The sequence below is a fragment of the Rhinopithecus bieti genome, unplaced genomic scaffold (genome assembly GCF_001698545.2).
Source record: "Rhinopithecus bieti isolate Rb0 unplaced genomic scaffold, ASM169854v2 scaffold_17826, whole genome shotgun sequence".
NCBI lineage: Eukaryota > Metazoa > Chordata > Mammalia > Primates > Cercopithecidae > Rhinopithecus > Rhinopithecus bieti.
The window spans coordinates 399,705-417,651 of record NW_016809016.1 but is presented as its reverse complement, the minus strand read 5'-3'; the positions used below and the strand labels follow the sequence as shown (position 1 = coordinate 417,651).

The following is a 17,947-nucleotide window of genomic DNA, read 5'->3' as shown; positions in this document are numbered from 1 at the left end:
GCCTCCAGCCAGCCCCCATCATCCTCACTTCAGGCCTCCAACCAGTTCATCCCAGCCCCTCCCATGTCCCTAAGTCCGGCTGTGTGTGCAGTTAAAGCTCTCGAGTCAGCAGTGTCTGAAGTCACTCATATCCAGCAAAGGAAGCACATGGTGCTAGTGATGTCTTGTTTTGAGGAAATCCTCCCTGGCCAGTCCTTCTGTTCTGGCTTTGCACACAATGGGCTTAGCTTAGCATATCTTTCAGCAGACTCGTTAGGGTCACAGGGCAGACACTGTCCACAGAGCAGGCTGGGGGGCTCACATGGCTGGCCTTGAAATGCCCTGAGATGCCGCAAGCTGATGACCGGACATTGCTGTCCTGTTCTTGTCGTTACAGGCTGCCAACAGCTACCTGCGAGACCAGTGGTTCCATTCTCTGCAGTGGAAGGTAAGTCCTGACTCAGTTGATTGTTTAAAGCGACTCAGGCAGCGGTGTGATGGCTTAAAGGCAGTCTGTCACCCAGAGGCATGCAAGTGGAGAACTCATGCCTTCCAGATGGCTCAGCTGAGGAACTTTGCTCCCCGTCTAAAAGCCCCTGGCCCTTCGTCCTCTGCTGTTCCCATCCCCGCAGTGCTGAAATGGCATTCTCGCCCTGGTGTTCTCAAACCCTATAGCTGTTTTCCTGCTTCAAAAGGATCATAGAACTTCTTGCTCTCAGAGGGAGGGTGACCCTGAGGGGAGTCCAGCCGGGGAGGCTGGACTTCAGGGGCTCAAGATGCTTAGTTGAAAGTAACTTCCAAAGGCCGTGCCAAGTGTAAACTTAACAGAGATTCAAACTCCTGAGCCCTATTTCTGTAGTCTTCACTGCTTTTCAGTTGTCAGATTCTCTGGCCTCATTTTCTGATTCTAGCTCTGCATAGGATGGTTCAGAGCTTTCTGGCACGTAAAGGGAAATTCATCTTGGAGACCCAGGGGCAGATCTCCTAAGAAGGGTCCCCCAGCCACCCGAGGAGGAGCCCGAGTTCTGCCCCATGGCTCAGGCGATAGAAACCCTGACGTCAGGACCAGGGCGTGAAGCACGTACAGTCAGCTTCTCATTCTTGCCCTGCCTCCCTGTGTCTCCTTGTCTTCTGATCTTCTGGTTTAGAACAAGCTTTGACAGGCCCCGGGCCCCACAGCACCAGCAGGGTATGGCTGGAATGACCAGTGTGTCATAAGTTGTCATCCTTACAGTAAGCTGGGGAGCCGCAGGGGATGAACAGCTGGCCCCGAGCAGAGCTGGGTGCCATATCACATGTTGGGAGGACCCAGGGAACACTCAGGATTCCTCTCATGGCTCCAGAGCGGCTCCCCCAACTGCCAGGGTTGGGGGCAGAAAGGCAACCCCAGAAAATGACTTTCCTGGTCCAGAGAGGGCCACTCCCCTCCTTTCCCCTGTCAGCTGCTGGTCCTCTTGCTTTGTGCTGTGGAGCCAAGTCTCAGAAACTGAGCTGAGTCTCCAAGTTAGGACTGCAAAAGGGAAGAGAACTAGTGTTTACTGAGCTCCTACTGTGTGCCAGGACTAGCGTGTTTTGAGCTCCTGCTGTGTGCCAGGAGCTCTGCTAGACTCATCATGTCCATTTCACCCTCACCACAGCCGCATAAGGTTGATGATTATCATTGTTACCATTTTCCATATGCGAAAGGTGAGGCTCAGACTGGAGTCCAAGCTCCCATCATTAGGAAGGGCCTGAGGCATGGCTCAGCTCTACCTTTCCAGTACCTGTATGTACTGGAGATTTCTGAATGTAGTAGAGCGGGAAGGCACAGATGTCAGCCAAGCACGTAAGGTGGTGCTCACCGGCTCGTGTGATCAGCAGATACTGCTGAGAGCTCCATTTCCACTGGGAGAACATCTCTGATACCTGGTTCTCTCTACATGCCCAGGTACGAATGTGTCTCAGGACAGGCAGGGCATTCGTCAGCACCTACTGGGGACCATCTGGGAGTCAGATGCCAGAGCAGTTGAGAGGGAGGACTGAGCGGTGGTCGTCACGGGAGTACCACCTCTTCCTTTCCCCATGGTGTTTTACTTGTGGGGCCTCAGTAAGTGACAGCCTTGCATCTTCTCTTAGCTCAGGACAGGGCAGAATATACTTGGAGACATACTGCCTACCTGACAGGTTGGGAAAAAAATGCCTTATTTAAAATGAGGCCAAGATGAGTATCAATGAGGGCTGTCAGGTGCAGTATTCCACAAGGCTCTCTTTTCTGCCTTTCCCTGGTCCGCATTTTCAACAGTACTTACATGTGCACCTGGAAGGCAGCATTTGTGAAATCTGTGAGTATTGCATAGCTGCAAGGGGCAACCAAGGTGATGGGCATAGAAATGGGCTTCAGGAGGCTTTGGCTAGAAAGATACTTTAAAAGCTCGGGCTTGAAACATTCAAATGTCAAGGATTGGCCAGGTGTGGTGGCTCATGCGTGTAATCCTAACACTTTGGGAGGCCAAGGCGGGCGGATAGCCAAACTCAGGAGTTCAAGACCAGCCTGGGCAACATGGCAAAACCCCATCTCTACCAAAAATACAAACAATTAGCCGGGTGTAGTGGTGCACCCTTGTGGTCCCAGCTACTTAGGAGGCTGAGGTGGGAGGATCACTTGAGCCCAGGAGATGGAGGTTGTAGTGAGCTGAGATTGCTCCATTGCACTCCAACCTGAGTGATAGAGTGAGACCCCCATGCCCCACCCCAAAAATGTTAAGGATTGCATGTGGGATTCACACAGTTGATTGAGCAAGTCCAGAGCTGGAATCACTGTTTCTAGCAGCTCTCATGAAGACCTGGATATTTACATTCAATTATGGTGGCATCCGGTTTATTTATGGTTGCTAAATTTAATCAACCAGTTTTTAAAAATTTCAGAAAACCTAAATCAGGATGTCAAGGAACTGGCAGATGCCTGGCTGCGTGCCGGCCCACTTGCCCCGTGATCAATGGGTCTTCGTTCTCAGGGTGTAAGCTTTGGCTGTGGCTACAGCGCATGCTTAAGATGCTGACATGGACTATTGCCCCCCAATAATTTAGGTATGCCACCAGGTGGCAGTGATATTTCAGTGTTGGCAACTTGATTTCAATTCCGGTGGCTCTTTGTACCCAGTTTTGGTGGTATTTGAGAAGGCATGCTCTCCTTCCTTTTAAAATGGCAAAGGAACGTAAGGTGTTTTGGAGGTACCGCCAGCTAGCAAAATGAGCTGGGAAACCTGAATTTGAATCCTGGTTCTGTGGACAGATTCCAGAAAGTGTTCACCTAATTCAGATACAGTTAGTGAGTACCTATGAGATGCCAGGACTGGCTAGGTTGTTTCTGGTTCATTGTCGTTAAGCAAGTAAAAGAACCAAGGCTCAGAGAGATCAAGTGATTTGCCCGTAGTTACCCAGCAGATTTCAATCCAGATCTGTGCGGCTGTCCTACCTCCTCCTTGATCAAACAGTGCCTTTCTCTGAGACTGGGACTCTGCAGCCCTCCCAGGACTTGACCCCTCTGCTTCTGCTGATACGGCCACTCTCTCCCCTCTTTATTTACAACCACCTATGTGAGGTTTTTCTTTTTCTTTTCCTTCCTTGTTTCTTTTCTCTTCTTTTCTCTATCTTTAACTGAAAAAAAAAAAAATCAGTGGAACATCAAAATTGAGGACCTTTAGAAATTCCACCACCTCAGCTTGAATTTTTTAACTTTCTAAGTGTTTTTGTCACTTTCTCTCCTACACCAATATACATTTGTCTCCTGTGGCTGCAGTGCACACACAGTCAGAACACATTCTTCTGTATGTAAAGAATGCCACCTCTAGCCTGGGGGAAAGTGCAAGACTCTGTCTCAAAAAAAAAAAAAAAAAAGAAAAGAAAAGAATGCAACCTTCTAAATACTGTGTTCCCATTGCTTAGTTTTTATCAAGTTGGACTTGCATCTCTAGGACATTCCCAGCAGGGGCCACGTCACCCCTAACGGGACCAAAATTGGTTCTTTGAGATTTAAACAAATCTTAATGATTACAATAGTCTGTGGCCCTCCAAAGCTGACCCTATTCAATGAAATCTTATTCTTGAGTATTTCTTTCAAAGGGAGGACAGATAGGGGAGACACTAGGGCTCTTTATGCGGACAATCATGAAAACAGGGTTGACAGCTGCTGCTGTAGAATCGACTTCAGGTTGTTTTGTGGAAGAAGGCAGAGTGTGGGTAAAATACCCAGGTCATCTTGTTCACGCTCTTCCATCTGAGTAACAGTGTTGTTTTTGTGGCCTCAGCTCAGAACTTTGAGCTGTTCACACGCAGTCGTAGTTCCCGTGTTGGAGGAGTTTACTCAGCATTGGATGCTGCGTTTTGTGAATTACTTCCTCTCACTGAATAGGTTCTGTTCTTATTGACATTTGCAGATGGGGAAATCTGAGTGTAGAGAGTATAAGTCATTCGCACAAGGTTCCAAGGCCGCCAAGAAGGCAAGTGGGATTAGACCCTGAACATCCTTGCCTCTTTCTCCGAGCAGCTCTGCTCTTCCTCCCAGCCTTCCCGGCCTGGCCTCCGCCGTGTTGGTCTGGGAGATCTGAGGAGGCCTGGAGCCTGCAGGAGGAGGGCCAGGGTCTCCCGGCCCGTGGCTGCTCTGCCTCCCAGCATTCGCTAGAGCCTGCAGTCCTGAGGGCCCCTGGGGAGGCCAGCCCTGTTTGGTTTGGGTGGTTCAGCCCTTGAGGCTAATTCCCAGGGGTGTGGAAGCATTAAACAGTTATTCTGGGTTAATGAGGCTTCATTTCTGACTCAGATGCAGCTCCTGGCTCCCGCCCTGGCCCTCGGAGGCCAAGCCCTGTGGCAACAGGCCTGTCTGCACACGAGGCTATGAGGGAACAGTCCTGTGTATGCGAGGCCGTGAAGGCCCAGTTTGTGGGGCGAGGCCAAGAGCGTGTTCAGGCTGTGAGGAGACCGTGTGTGTTTACAAAGCAATGAGAAGATTGGCCTGTTTCTGTGTCCAGGGTTTCCAGGTGAGAGACCCAGGTATGCACAGCTGTGAGGGACAAGTCTGTCCATGTGAACAGGCCCAGGTGACAGGTCCAGGCTACCGGGCTGTGAGGAGACACACAGCAGGCTCCTAGAGGAGCCCTGAGAAGCCAGGATGCACCTGCTGTGGGAGCTGGGCTCCTGGTACCTCTCCACCTTCTCGCTTCCTGAGAGGGGTTCCTCAGGCCGAGGCCCACAAGTCCTGGAAACCAAAATGGTTTTTCCCTGGGGGAAGCGAGGTCACTCAGAACAGCCCCAGGGGCCAAGCCCCAGAGCTGGGGTTCAAGGAGCAGACTGTGTGTCACAAGAAGCTGGCCTATGTTCCTGTCCCAGGGCTGCCAGGGCCAGAGGAGTGCCCTTGTCTCTGGGAAAATCCCAGCCCAGGTTTGGATCCTTTCTGGCCACCTGCCCAGGCCTCGTTGTCTTCTTCTCGCTGGGCAGATTTCCCAGCCCCCTAGGGGGGCCACAGCCCCTCAGTCACCCTGTCCAAGCCCAGGCCTCTGTCCCTCCCCTGTGGAGAAGGGTGGAAGCGAATGTGGGTTGTGTGAGTGTGAGAGTGGGTGTGTGTGCAGGTGAGAATGTGTGTGTGTGAGTATAAGAGTGAATGCGTGAGAGTGTGTGAGAGCAAGAGTGACTGTGACTGTGTGTGGTGTGGAGTGACTGTTTTATGAGTGTGTGTGGTGAGGTGACTGGTGTGTGTGTGTGGCATGTGAGGTGACTGTGTGTATGTGGCATGTATGGTCACTATTTTATGAGTGCGTGTGGCGTGTGGGGTGACTATGCGTGTGTGTGTGTGGCATGTGAGGTGACTATGTTATGAGTGTGTGTGTGTGTGACGTGTGAGGTGACTATTTTATGAGTGTGTGTGGGGTGTGGGGTGACTATCTTATGAGTGTGTGTGTGTATGTGTGGCGTGTGGGGTAACTATGAGTGTGTTTGTGTGTGTGTGTGTGGTGTGTGGGGGTGACTGTGTGTGTGGTGTGTGGGGTGACTATTTTATGAATGTGTGTGTGTGTGGCCTATGGGGTGACTATTTTATGTGTGTGTGTGGTGTGCGGGGGTGACTGTGAGTGTGTGTGTGGTGTGTGTGTGCCATATGGGAGACTATTTTATGAATGTGTGTGTGTGTGTGGTGTGTGGGGGTGACTGTGTGGTGTGTGTGGCCTGTGGGGTGACTATTTTATGAATGTGTGTGTGTGTGTGGCCTGTGGGGTGACTATTTTATGAATGTATGTGTGTGTGGCCTGTGGGGTGACTATTTTATGTGTGTGTGTGTTTGTGTGTGTGTGTGTGTGTGGTGTGTGGGGGTGACTGTGAGTGTGTGTGTGGTGTGTGTGGCATATGGGGTGACTATTTTATGAATGTCTGTGTGTGTGTGGCATAGGAGGTGACTATTTTATGAGTGTTCGTGGCATGTGGGGTACTGTTTTATGTGTGTGTGAGTTTGTGTGTGGCCTGTGGGGAGACTATGAGTGTGCTGGTTTGGAGTGTGTTTATTTGGGCCTCAGTTTTCTCCTCTGTGTAATGGGGATGATCCTGGCGTCTCGTTACTGGGCCGTGTGAGGATCGAAGGCTCTGTTGTTTGTGCAGCAGGCAGAAGGGATCCTGGTAGGAGCCCACACGTGGGAGCCTCTCATGCGCCATCATCAGTGTGTCTCCGAGTGGGTCCAACATGGTGGGAGCAGCTGGCTCAGTCCCTCTCCCCGGCAGCCCCTTCCAGCCCCTGCTGGTGGTCCTGGCTGACTCATGGCCTGTGAGGGCTGGGGTGGGTGGGAAGCCCGCCCTCAGGATTGTCTCTGCCTGGGCCTGGCCGTGGAGCATCCCCTGTGTCCAGCACTATGTGCCCCTGTGCTCCTTTGAGCCCAGAAACAGTTCTGCGGGGTCCACATCCCTCCCCCATCTCATAGCGGAGGGGACTGAGAGTCCAAGGGGATAAAGGATGAGGATAAAGGACGGTGCCAAAGCCAGATGCCTCCCAGCGAGGGTCACGATCTCGCTTCCACCTCATGAGTGGCTGCGGCGCCTCGGGAATGAGTCTGTTCCATGTTCTGTGTTGGGAGCTGGCCCTGGGGGACCGCCACCCTCAAAGTCCCTAGCACCAAGGCAAAGTGCCTGGGGCTCAGAGAGGTGAAGCCCACCTGGCCGGAAGCCGAGGGCAGGGCCTGGGTCGTCTCCTCCCCACCTGCTGCGCCCTCAGCGGGGCGGGATCCACCACCCACATCCCCATGCAGGGGAAAGCCCCGGGAGACCAGGTCAGAATGACACAGGACCCTTGAGCTGATGCCTCCCCTGGCCCCTCACCGAGGGCCATGCTAGACGGGGGGATCCCTAGGAAAGCGGAAAGCCTGAGGCTCCAGACCAGGCCACCAGTGGGGGCTGTCACGCCTGGCTCTGACCTTCCTCCCGGAGCCCACCTCCCCTGAGTCACCTCCTGGTCATGGCAGCCTCCCTGAAGAAGAGCCACTCCTAGTGTCCTAGAGATGTGGCCCCAGGCGCTCTCTCCACCAGGCTGCAAATCCCTTCCCAAGCTCACATCCCCCAAGTCTGCATCCAGCCCAAGCCAAGCCCCCAGTTGCACCCCAAGGCCTCAGCACAAGGCTGCAGCTGGTCCCCAAGCCATGATGGACAGTTACTCCTGTGCCAGGCATGTGCCAGTGCCTCACTTACTCAGCTTGGCGAATCCTCACAGCCCTGAGGAGGTACCTGTTTCTCCTGTTCTCCCATTGTACAGATGTGGAAACTGAGGCTGAGGTTAAATCACTCACTCAGGGTCACACAGCTATTCAATGGCTCACCTGGGATTTGAACAGAAGTCTGAGTGAGTCCAGAACCTGGGACTTCAGCCACCGGGAGTGTGGCTCCCAACTGCACCTGCACGCATATACACAGACACACGCTTACCAGACACTTCTTACACCTGATGTGCACTTGGGAGCAGCACCCTAGCTCCCACCTGTTCTCATGGCACATCTGGGTAGAGCCTGGGTGTTTCTGGCGCCTGAGGCTTGCATGAGAGCTTTCCATTTTTCCCTAACTCTCCCATTACCATTAGGATTATGTGAATTGGCCAGGTGCAGTGGCTCACACCTATAATCCCAGCACTTTGGGAGGCTGAGGCAGGCAGATCACTTGAGGTCAGGAGTTCGAGACCAGCCTGGCCAACATGGTGAAACCCCGTCTCTACTAAAAATACAAAAATTAGCTGGGCGTGGTAGCTCAGGCCTGTAGTCCCAGCTACTCGGGAGACTGAAGCATGAGAATCGCTTGGACCTGGGAGGCAGAGGTTGCAGTGAGCCGAGATGGTGCCATTAGACTCCAGCCTGGGTGACAGAGTGAAACTGTGCTCAAAAAAAAAAAAAAAAAAAAAAGGATAATGTGAATTGACCTCTGACTGGGCAAACCCCTGTTTCTCGTGGAGAAGAGCTGATTGCCTCATCCTGTCTTACGCGACATCAGCACAGCCACTGTCAGACCACGTCTCCCAGGCCTGGTGTCAAACTCAGGACTGACCTGCTTCCACATCTTCCCCAAACACACTGGCCGCTGTGTCCCCTAACTTTAAACTTAAGGTTTGGAAGCCCAGATCTGACCTTGCACCTGACTCCCTCGCTCCACACCATCACTCTTATAGGTGGCTCCTGGCTGGGCCTGTCCCCTCTAGCCCAGCTCATCCCTTGGTCTTGAGGGAAGACGTTGCCCTTGAACCCCACCCCACCTCCGTGTTGCCCATCTAACCCCGTCTTGGTCACCTTCCTCCCTCTCTGTCTCCTTTTCTACCTTTTTACGATCACATCAAGGTCAGTGCCCCCAGCTCCTGCCAGTTCTGACCTTGCAGTTCTCCTCCGAGGCTGCATCCATCTTCACGCGGCCATTTTGGCAGCTGTGGCGAGGCACACAGACAGTCCTGTGAGCCTCGCCAAGTCATGGCAGCTCAGACATCCCAGTGCCATGCCACAGCTCCCAGGGGAGGCTTCCTAATGGCTGCATAATCGTCCACGAAGAGGCTGGTGCCATTTACGAAAGGGCTCCTCTGTGGTCGCCATTTGGGTCGTTCCCAGCTTTCCTCAATTATAGATAATGCAGCCGTGACCGTCGCGTATCTCAGCTTTCACTTTATTTGAATTACTTGTTTAGGGCAGATTTCTAGAAGTGGTTACTGGGCCAGAGAGGAGGGTATTTTTGGGTGGCTTTCACCACCTATTACCTCTTTGCTCCCAAAATAATACTTTCTACAGTGCTTGAGGGCCAGACTGCCCAGGTTCCAGCCCTGATCCACCTCCTACTGGCTGTGTGTCACTGGACTAGTCACTTTCATCTCTGGGCCTCTTGAATCCAATGAAACCAAGCTCACTGGGTTCTTATGGGGAGTAAATGGGTTCATAGCTGTTCAGTATTTAGAATAGCACCCGCCATGTGGTACCCACTCAGAACATTCATTCTTCTTCTCTGATGAACAAGGACACAGAGGGAAACAGGCTCTTGGTGCCGGAGGGTGCTAGGAGACAGGGCTGCAGAAGACGGAGGCACATGTGTGGCACGCAGGCCACCAACTCGTGAGCCCAGGGTGGGCATCACCCATCAGCCACCACATGCTTTGCCCTGAGGCAGAGCTCCTCTCAACATAGCCCCTGCCAGGCCACCCAGTTGACAGAGGCAGTGAAAGTGTCCTCCGTCCTGCGTGAGTGACCGCCCAGGCCTGTGGGGCGAGTGCTACTGGAGGCCGGGTCAGTGCTACTGGAGGCCGGGTCAGTGCCACTGGCTCTGACTGTGCCTCCGTAGGACTTTCTTATGGACGCTTCTGTGGAGCTTCCAGGCAGGCACCGTGGGTCCATTCTTGGAGGGTCCTACCCTCCGAGAAGGAAGCAGAACAGGGGAGGGGGCAAGGATGGGCGGGAGTCAGCCTCAGTCCTCTTCCAGGCCCAGCCACCTGCCTGCTTCATCCAGGTTGAAAAGGCAGGAATTCTATCCAGATTAATTTCTGGCACTCAGTCAAAGAGGGCTTTGTGACCTCTTAAGAGGGGATCAAAGGGATTCAGTGGGGAACTGTGAAAGGAGGGGCATTCCCCAGAGGCAGGGGGCCCAGCCCACTCCAAGACTGCAGGAGGGGCCCTCAGCGGGAGGTGCGGCTGGTGAGCAAGCAAAGGCCTTCAAGGCCCCTATGGAGGGTAATCGAGTCCAGCCCAGCAGCCTCTTTGTGCACGTGTTCAATCCGAATGGGGAAACCTTTTCGGGCCAGGCTGCCGGTCCCCTGTGAGGGCCACAGTCACCAGCGTCTCCCAGCCACAGTCCAAGCCCCACAGTGGCTCATCAGGGACCCCATAACTAGTAACCAGGGCTGCTTCAGGGATTGAAACTAACAAGTGGCCGAAGGCCAAGAGCCTTGGGAAGGAGAGCCCGTGCTCTTGAGGGCTTTCATTATAGCAGAGGGAGAGAAAAACAATTATTAGGCACCTACTAGGGTCAGGAGCTCTGCTGGGGGCTTTTCTATGTGTTATCTTGTGAAATCTCAAAATTTGGTTAGGCCTGTCTTGAAGGAGGAGCTGAGTAAGCAGAGAGGCCTGTCCAGGATCACACAGCTAGAGACAGGCAGGGCTGGGAATTGAACCCAGGGGACAGGACGATAGGTCTTTTGTCCTCTTCCGCTGGAGCCCACAGAGCTGCCACTTTGCCCAGCTGGAGCTGTCTTTGGAAGAGACACAGGACGTTTTTGAAATAAACTTCTCATTGAAGGATAAAATACATCTAGAAAAGTGTACATATCAAAAAGAGTTGCCATTCATCTCGGCCCCTCCTCCCCACCGTGGGCAGCCACTGCTCTCCTGACTTCTAGCAGCGTAGATGAGCTTTGCATATACTCGAGCTTTATCTAAATGGACTCAGACACTCTGAACTCTTTTGAGACTGTGTTGTATGCAGCAACAATTTGTCGATTCACTTTGCTGGGTGGTGTTCTGTTGTGTGCTTAGACTCTGTTAGCTTGTTCATTCTATGGATAAGTCTTTCCAGTTTAGGGCTGTTACGAATGGGCCATTGTAAACGCTCTAGTGTACATCTTTTGGTGAGTGTGTGTCCACGGTCCTGTTGAGTATATGCTTGGGGGCTGAATTGTCATTCATTGACGCTGCCCTGCAGTTTTGCAAAGTGGTTGCACCAGTGTATACTTGCACCAGCAGTGTGCAAGAGCCCTAAGACCCAGGACATTTAAAAACTGGCATTTATTAAGTTTTTTAGAATACCAAAAAGGACAAAGAGAACTAAGAAAAGTCCCACTATCCATAAATCTCTCTTAACCTCTTTTAAATTTTAAAAAATCAAGCTATTATCTACATGTAACAAAATGTAATGCCCTGACTGTTGAGTGTGAGGGAGTTCTGACTGTTGTATTCACCTGAGTAACCACCACCTATGTCTCCATCACCCAGAAAATCTCCTCGCGCCCCTTACCAGCCAGCTCCTTGTCCTGCCAGACATCCTCTGCGAACATTTAAGAAAAATAAAATGCACGTGCATAGGTGGTAGTCCTAAAAAGTATAAAAGGTATAAAATGAAAAGTTGGCCTCCACTCCTTCAAGTCCGTTTTCCCCTAGGCAGTCACTGTTCGCGGCTGCACGGGGCTTCTCAGAAAGTGCTTGTGAATATTCCTTTGTAAACACCACACAGATTTTATCATCCACGCTGTTCCATTCCATACTCCTCAATATATGTTGCAGCAGTGTCCTGCAGTAGCACACAAATCCATGCCATTTTCTTTTCCAGTTTCATAGTCTTCCCTTCAGGCAGAGTTTAAGATGGATGGAACTTTAGATCCTTTAGGAAAATGCTGTCATCCACATAGGGAGACTGAGTTTCTGACGGGAAGGAGAGGTTTATTGAGCATCTACTATCCACAGGCCAGAGGCAGTACAACGTGGTTTGCTGCCCAGGCTTCGCTGCCCCCCAACCCGGAAGCCCAGAAGCACACCCCAGGGACCAGGGTGGAGTGAGCTGCCCCTGGCTGCAGAGCTGGGAAGTGGAGGGGCCAGGTTTGCACCATGTGCCTGGGTCACCCGGCCTTCCCTTGCACTCTCCTGTCCCTGGCCAGGGCTTCCTCAGCTCTACATAAGGGCCAGCCTTGGGCTTTGGGACGTTCAAGACCCCCCCACCCCCACCTTCTGTGTAAAGGTCTTTCCTGAGCCTCAGAAATGACGCATTACAGCGGCTTCTCAAACTACCAAGGAAGAAGTGGCGTTTGTGGGTTGTCATCGTTTCTTCTGGGCAAGGAAGGGGGGACCCGAACGTTCGTGTGTCATCCAGCGCAGGCTTTGATGAGGCTGATGAGTCATCGAGCCATACAAGGAAGTTTTTCATGTAAACGGTTTGTGGGTGAACTTGTTTTTTGCCCTTTAAGGCAGAATGTTATGTTTTTCTTTTTCTCGCCCTTTAAAGACAAGTTTTTAAAACATAAACGGGAGGTAGCGTCTTGATGAGCAAGATCTTTTGTTCCACGGGCATCTGCAATGGGTCTCTTTCACCACCAGTGGTGGGCAGTGGAGGCGTCTGAGCTGGGATGCTAATCTGCACTTGTGGGACACGGTGTCCACCCTGGAAGAGGGAGGTGGCCTGCCGTTCTTTTGTCGGCCTCCAGGGCTCCCACCTGCTGGCCTGTTGGCTCAGAGACGAGGCCAAACAGAGATTCTAAAAAGAGCAGTGCTTGTCCCCACAGACGAATTAGGCCCTTGCTCCACCGAGGGATGATCAGAAAATACCCAGCGGGACAGCCAGCTAAGTCTGGAAGGGAAGGTGTTTGGGAGAGAGGCTAATTGACCGCGAGATGATGCCAGAACAACTAGGGCCCTGGGGGCTGTTGCCCACATTCTGCTCCCCGGAACACCCTGCTGCACTCTCAGAACCAACAGACTATTTTGCAGAAACCCTTGAGAGGGACAGAGACCTCCTTTCGGAGAAACTGAGGTCACTCCTAATGGAGCCTGCTGGCACGTGGCGGCAGAAGGCCAGGGTGGTTTGTTTCCAGCGGGAGCTGGCACATGCTTGGACCATTCCATTTGGAAGACTGGGCTGAACCTGACCTCTGTCCAGGAGTACAGGGACCTTAGAAAGCACACCCCAGAGATCAGGGGCCAGCCTGACACCAGCTGGGGGCAGAAACAGACTCAGGCAGACCATTCATCATGTCTGTTGACTTTTGAGACTTTAAGTCTGCAACCAGTCTTCCATCCAAGAGGGTCCTTATCATCCTAGGCATCCTGGCCACTGCAGACCTGGGGATTTTGAACCAGTAGCTCAGTGGTTTTCAGAGTGAAGTCCCAAGACCGGCAGTATCTGCATCACCTGGGAACTCTCTAGAAATGTCAGTCTTCAGTTTCACAAACTCTGAGGTGGCAGGATGAGAGCAGCAAATTATTTTAACATATCCTCCGGGGGACTGTGAGGCACTCCAGCGTTTGAGAACCACTGCAGTAGTGTGAAGAAAGGGGAAAGAACAATAAACCTCTATTGAGTGCCTACTGTTTTCTGTCTGCTTTATCTTCATTATTTTCTTTAGGCTGCACAGTGTCCCTGGGTTTTATATCTCCGTTGTATGGACATGAGTCTAACTCTCAGATTAACTTTCTCGTGCATCCAAGCCGGAATTCAGACCCAGAGTCTGAAGCCTCCTTCTGTAACCATTTCACCTTCTTACTGGGTTTCTCACAGCCTGAGATCAAGCATGGTTGACTAAACGTGTCCATAGCTTTTGGGTTACTCTGCCAGAATCCCCTCCGTTTGTGCAGGTCACTTAGAATTCACTGTTGTGAACACCATCGAACTCACACTCCTAGGACGTTGGGCTTCTCTGGGTGAGTAGAGTCCTCTGCACAAGTGTCTGAGGAGCCGCCTCCCCAGGGAAGGCAGAAGTGCGCCCTCTCCTATATTCAATCATGACAGCATTACCTGGCTTGAAACTCACATTAGAGACTTACTGAACATTAATTTATTAAAGAACAGGATCCTTCTCCAGGATTCTCATAAATTAAGGCCCTTTGTAGTAGGCGCCGGTGACTCCCACCCAGAGGAGGCAGCCGGGAAGGATGGAGGCTTCCAAACAAAGCCATGAACAGATCAGATGTCCTTTGAAGTGCTGCAAGCACTAGATAAAGTTCTTAGTAAAATAAACAACAGAGGCCCCTGTGGAGATGCTACTGTCTTGAGGCCTGGCAAGGGAAATCCTTATTTGGGATAGAGAGAGTTCCCTTTATCAGGCCCAAAGGAAACAGAGCCTGTGGTGTCCCTCACTGTATTTCAGAAGGGCTAGGAAACTCGCCTGGGGCTGCCCGCCTCCCACACCATAGAGGAAGAGCAGGCTCTGGTACGGTATTTGCAATTTTTATGTATTTGGTGGGTTGCAATTAATCAGGGTTGTTTTCTGCAATGCCCTGAAAATGCCACCTTATATTAATGATTAATAAGAGGTATTCCCCACCCCCACCCTCTAGTCTTTAATGTTGGGTGCAAATTCCTCTTTCACTCTGGGTGGCCTTGGTCAAGAGGGGAGGGCCAGTTACTAAGGTTCAGGAGGCCAAGCTGGTGGCTCTGTCAGAAAGACCCTGAGAAGGATCGGCACACAGAGCAGAGTCGGGGGAAGGATTTGGTTGGCTTCATTTTACTTTTTTGAAGGTATATCCTACCTCTGCTTAGTGACCCTTGAAGTGGGGAAAAGCACACAGACTGGGAAAATCGATACAAATTGATCTGGAGTAACACCCACCAGGTGTTAGGAGGGAAAAGCCAGATGCAGACATAAGTATTGTGCAATGCCAGTTGTGTAAAATGAAATGAGGACCCCACAAAACCTGTCTGTATTGGGTTGGTGCAAAAGTAATTGCAGTTTTTGCCATTGAAAGTCTGTTGCCAGACAAATATACAATACATATTTGTATTTGATTAAACGTGACCATGGAGAAAGAGATGAAATGATAGACGTCAAGGGTCTGCAAATGGTCTGGCCCAGCGCCTGTTTTTATAAATAAGGGGTTTTCGGGGTGGCAGGGACAGCTCTGCCCATTTGGGGGAGGGGGACACAGCTCTGCCCATTCCTGCTGTGGCATTACACTGGCGGCAACAGAGATGGCATGACCCGCACAGCCTAGACTATTATTATCTGGCTCTTAGGAAAATGGTTTCTGGACCCCGATATATAACATGGTCTCAAATTTTCGAAGCTCACGTGGTGAGCATGAAGTTAGCGTGGATTCAGGGGGTGGCGGAAGGGAGGGCAGAGGTGAGGTTAAAAATAAGAAAGCCAGTATGTATGATGCAGCTGAAACTTACGTGCAGTTTTACATTGGGCTGGGTGTGTGTGTGTGTGAGTGAGTGTGTGTGTTTAACTGGGTTGTGGGTGTGTGTGCGTGCACACGCGTGCACCATGATACACGTGTGCGGGCCATGAGCTCTCCATGCTTTAATTCTTGTCCTCTGTATTATTCTGAATTTTTCAAAGAACATGCATTTCAAAAATCGGATTATCCATCTACTAGACCACTGAAAAGTCAAAAGTAGTAAGATCTCAGATGCCTTCCAGTTCTCTTTAAGAATATCGGATTCTGGGCCGGGCGCGGTGGCTCAAGCCTGGAATCCCAGCACTTTGGGAGGCCGAGACGGGCGGATCACGAGGTCAGGAGATCGAGACCATCCTGGCTAACACGGTGAAACCCCGTCTCTACTAAAAAATACAAAAAACTAGCAGGGTGATTTGGCGGGCGCCTGTAGTCCCAGCTACTCGGGAGGCTGAGGCAGGAGAATGGCGTAAACCCGGGAGGCGGAGCTTGCAGTGAGCTGAGATCCGGCCACTGCACTCCAGCCTGGGCGCGAGACTCTGTCTCAGAAAAAAAAAAAAAAGAATATCGGATTCTGGCCAGGCGTGGTGGCTCATGCCTGTAATCCCAGCACTTTGGGAGGCTGAGGCAGGTGGCTCGCCTGAGGTCAGGAGTTCAAGACCAGCCTGGTCAATGTGGTGAAGCCCCATCTCTACTAATAATACAAATTAGCTGGGTGTGGTGGCAGGCGCCTATAATCCCAGCTACTAGGGAGGCTGAGGCATGAGAATCGCTTGAACCCCGGGGCGGAGGTTGCAGTGAGCCAAGATTGTGCCACTGCATTCCAGCCTGGGTGACAGAATGAAACTTTGTCTCAAAAAAAAAAAAAAAGAATATGGGATTCAGACCAATTTAAGAAATCTGGGGAAGGATACAATACCACTACCATGATCCCAATTTCTGAAATCTTTGAAGAGTTTTTTCCTTTATTTCTCTTCGATTGAATGTACAACACATGAAGGGCTTCCTGCAATAATATGAAGCATTGCAGATAAAGCTGAGCCTTACCCGTTGGTCCTCCCCCAAGCCACTTCCTTCTCCACAGAAGACAGCTGTCACCAGCCGGACTTGGTCCCCACCCTCCATCCCCCTGAAGCCCCGTGAATTAGATCATATATATGTGCACGTCAGCATAGATTTATACATGTATTTGCTTCTGTACTTAACAGCGTGTCGTGCCGATGGAATCCATGGCAGATCTTGTAACTCTTCTTCCTTCTTTTTAACTGCTCTGTGTGTGTTGTTGCACTGTGGGGACCACGGTGTAAACACTTCTCTTTTGATGGACATTTAGGGGGTTTCTGGTCACCTTTTTTTTTTTTTTTTTTGTGAGACGGAGTTTCACTCTTGTCGCCCAGGCTGGAGTGCAATGGCACAATCTTGGCCCACTGCAACCTCTGCCTCCTGGGTTCAAGCAATTCTCCTGCCTCAGCCTCCCAAGTAGCTGCGATTACAGGTGCGTGCCACCATGCCCAGCTAATTTTTTTTGCATTTTTAGTAGAGATGGGGTTTCATCATGTTGGCCAGGCTGGTCTCAAACTGCTGACCTCAGGTGATCTGCTTGCCTCAGCCACCCAAAGTGGTGTGGTTACAGTTGTGAGCCACTGCACCCAGCTAGTCACCTTTATTTTTTTAAAGACATTAACTGTCTTTAGTCAGTGTCCTACTGAACTCAATAGGTGTCGTTTATCAAGCCTGAAATGTGACATTTAATTCTTCCAACAGCTCCAGGACGCAAATGCTCCTATTATCCCCATTTTGCAGATGAGGAAACTAAGGTTCAGAGAGGTGATGTAGTTTGCCTAAGGCCACACAGCTCATAAGGAGCAGAAAAGAAATTCAAGTGTAGATCTGCCTGACTCTCCGTTTGTGATGATACACACGTCTGCGAGCAAAAACACGGCTTGCTTAAGCCTCTGAGCTCCCAGGAGTGTGCAGGCTGGTGGGGGAGGCAGCTGGCCCATAGGTCGTAGAGTGAGTAGAGACTGGTGAGGGAGTAAGTGCTGGCATGCTGAGCATGGGGCTGGGACCTGCCAATGTCCTTGCAGAGCTGCGATCAGAGCGGGAGACTGTGCAGCCCCTCCCCGGGGCACTGGTGATGGCATTTGGTAGCAGCTGGGGCTGGGCCACTGTGGAGGCAAAGGCCAGAGCGGACAAGGAAGCCTGGAATTTCCCTGCCATGGTGTTTCCGGTGGGGTCAGTGTCCCAGGGCTCTCGTGAAACAGCACACACTTCTTTCTCCAGTTCTGCAGGGCCATGCACCCTCGGGGGTTCCTTCCAAGTCTTACCTCTTGTAGGTTTGGGTGGCTCCAGGGATTCCTTGGTGTCTAGGCCTGTTCAGGCTGCTATAACAAAATACCCTCTAAACTGGGTGGCTTATAAGCAACAGAAATTCATTTCTCAGGGATCTGGAAGACAGGAAGTCCACCGTCAAGGTAGATTGGTGAAGGCTCGCTTCCGGCGTCACAGAGGGTGCCTTCTCGCCGTGTCTCACATGGGAAGGGGCGAGGGAGCTCCCTCGGGCCTGTTTTCTAAGGGCACTGATCCCATTCGTGAGGGCTGCACCCTCATGACCTAATCACCTCCCT

General features: G+C 51.5%; 1 protein-coding gene across 3 annotated transcripts in view; it reads left to right on the top strand.

The window, feature by feature from the left end:
- CMIP (c-Maf inducing protein) overlaps positions 1 to 17,947 on the top strand; it is a 274,459-nt gene that overhangs the window by 183,624 nt on the left and 72,888 nt on the right. For 2 of the 3 annotated variants that reach the window (XM_017888195.1, XM_017888196.1), the window contains one exon: positions 377 to 427. In XM_017888195.1, coding sequence (XP_017743684.1) covers positions 377 to 427 — 51 coding nt within the window. Of the gene's footprint in view, positions 1 to 376; positions 428 to 14,324; positions 14,354 to 17,947 lie in introns of those variants that run through there. The other variant, XM_017888199.1, reaches the window with a different exon arrangement.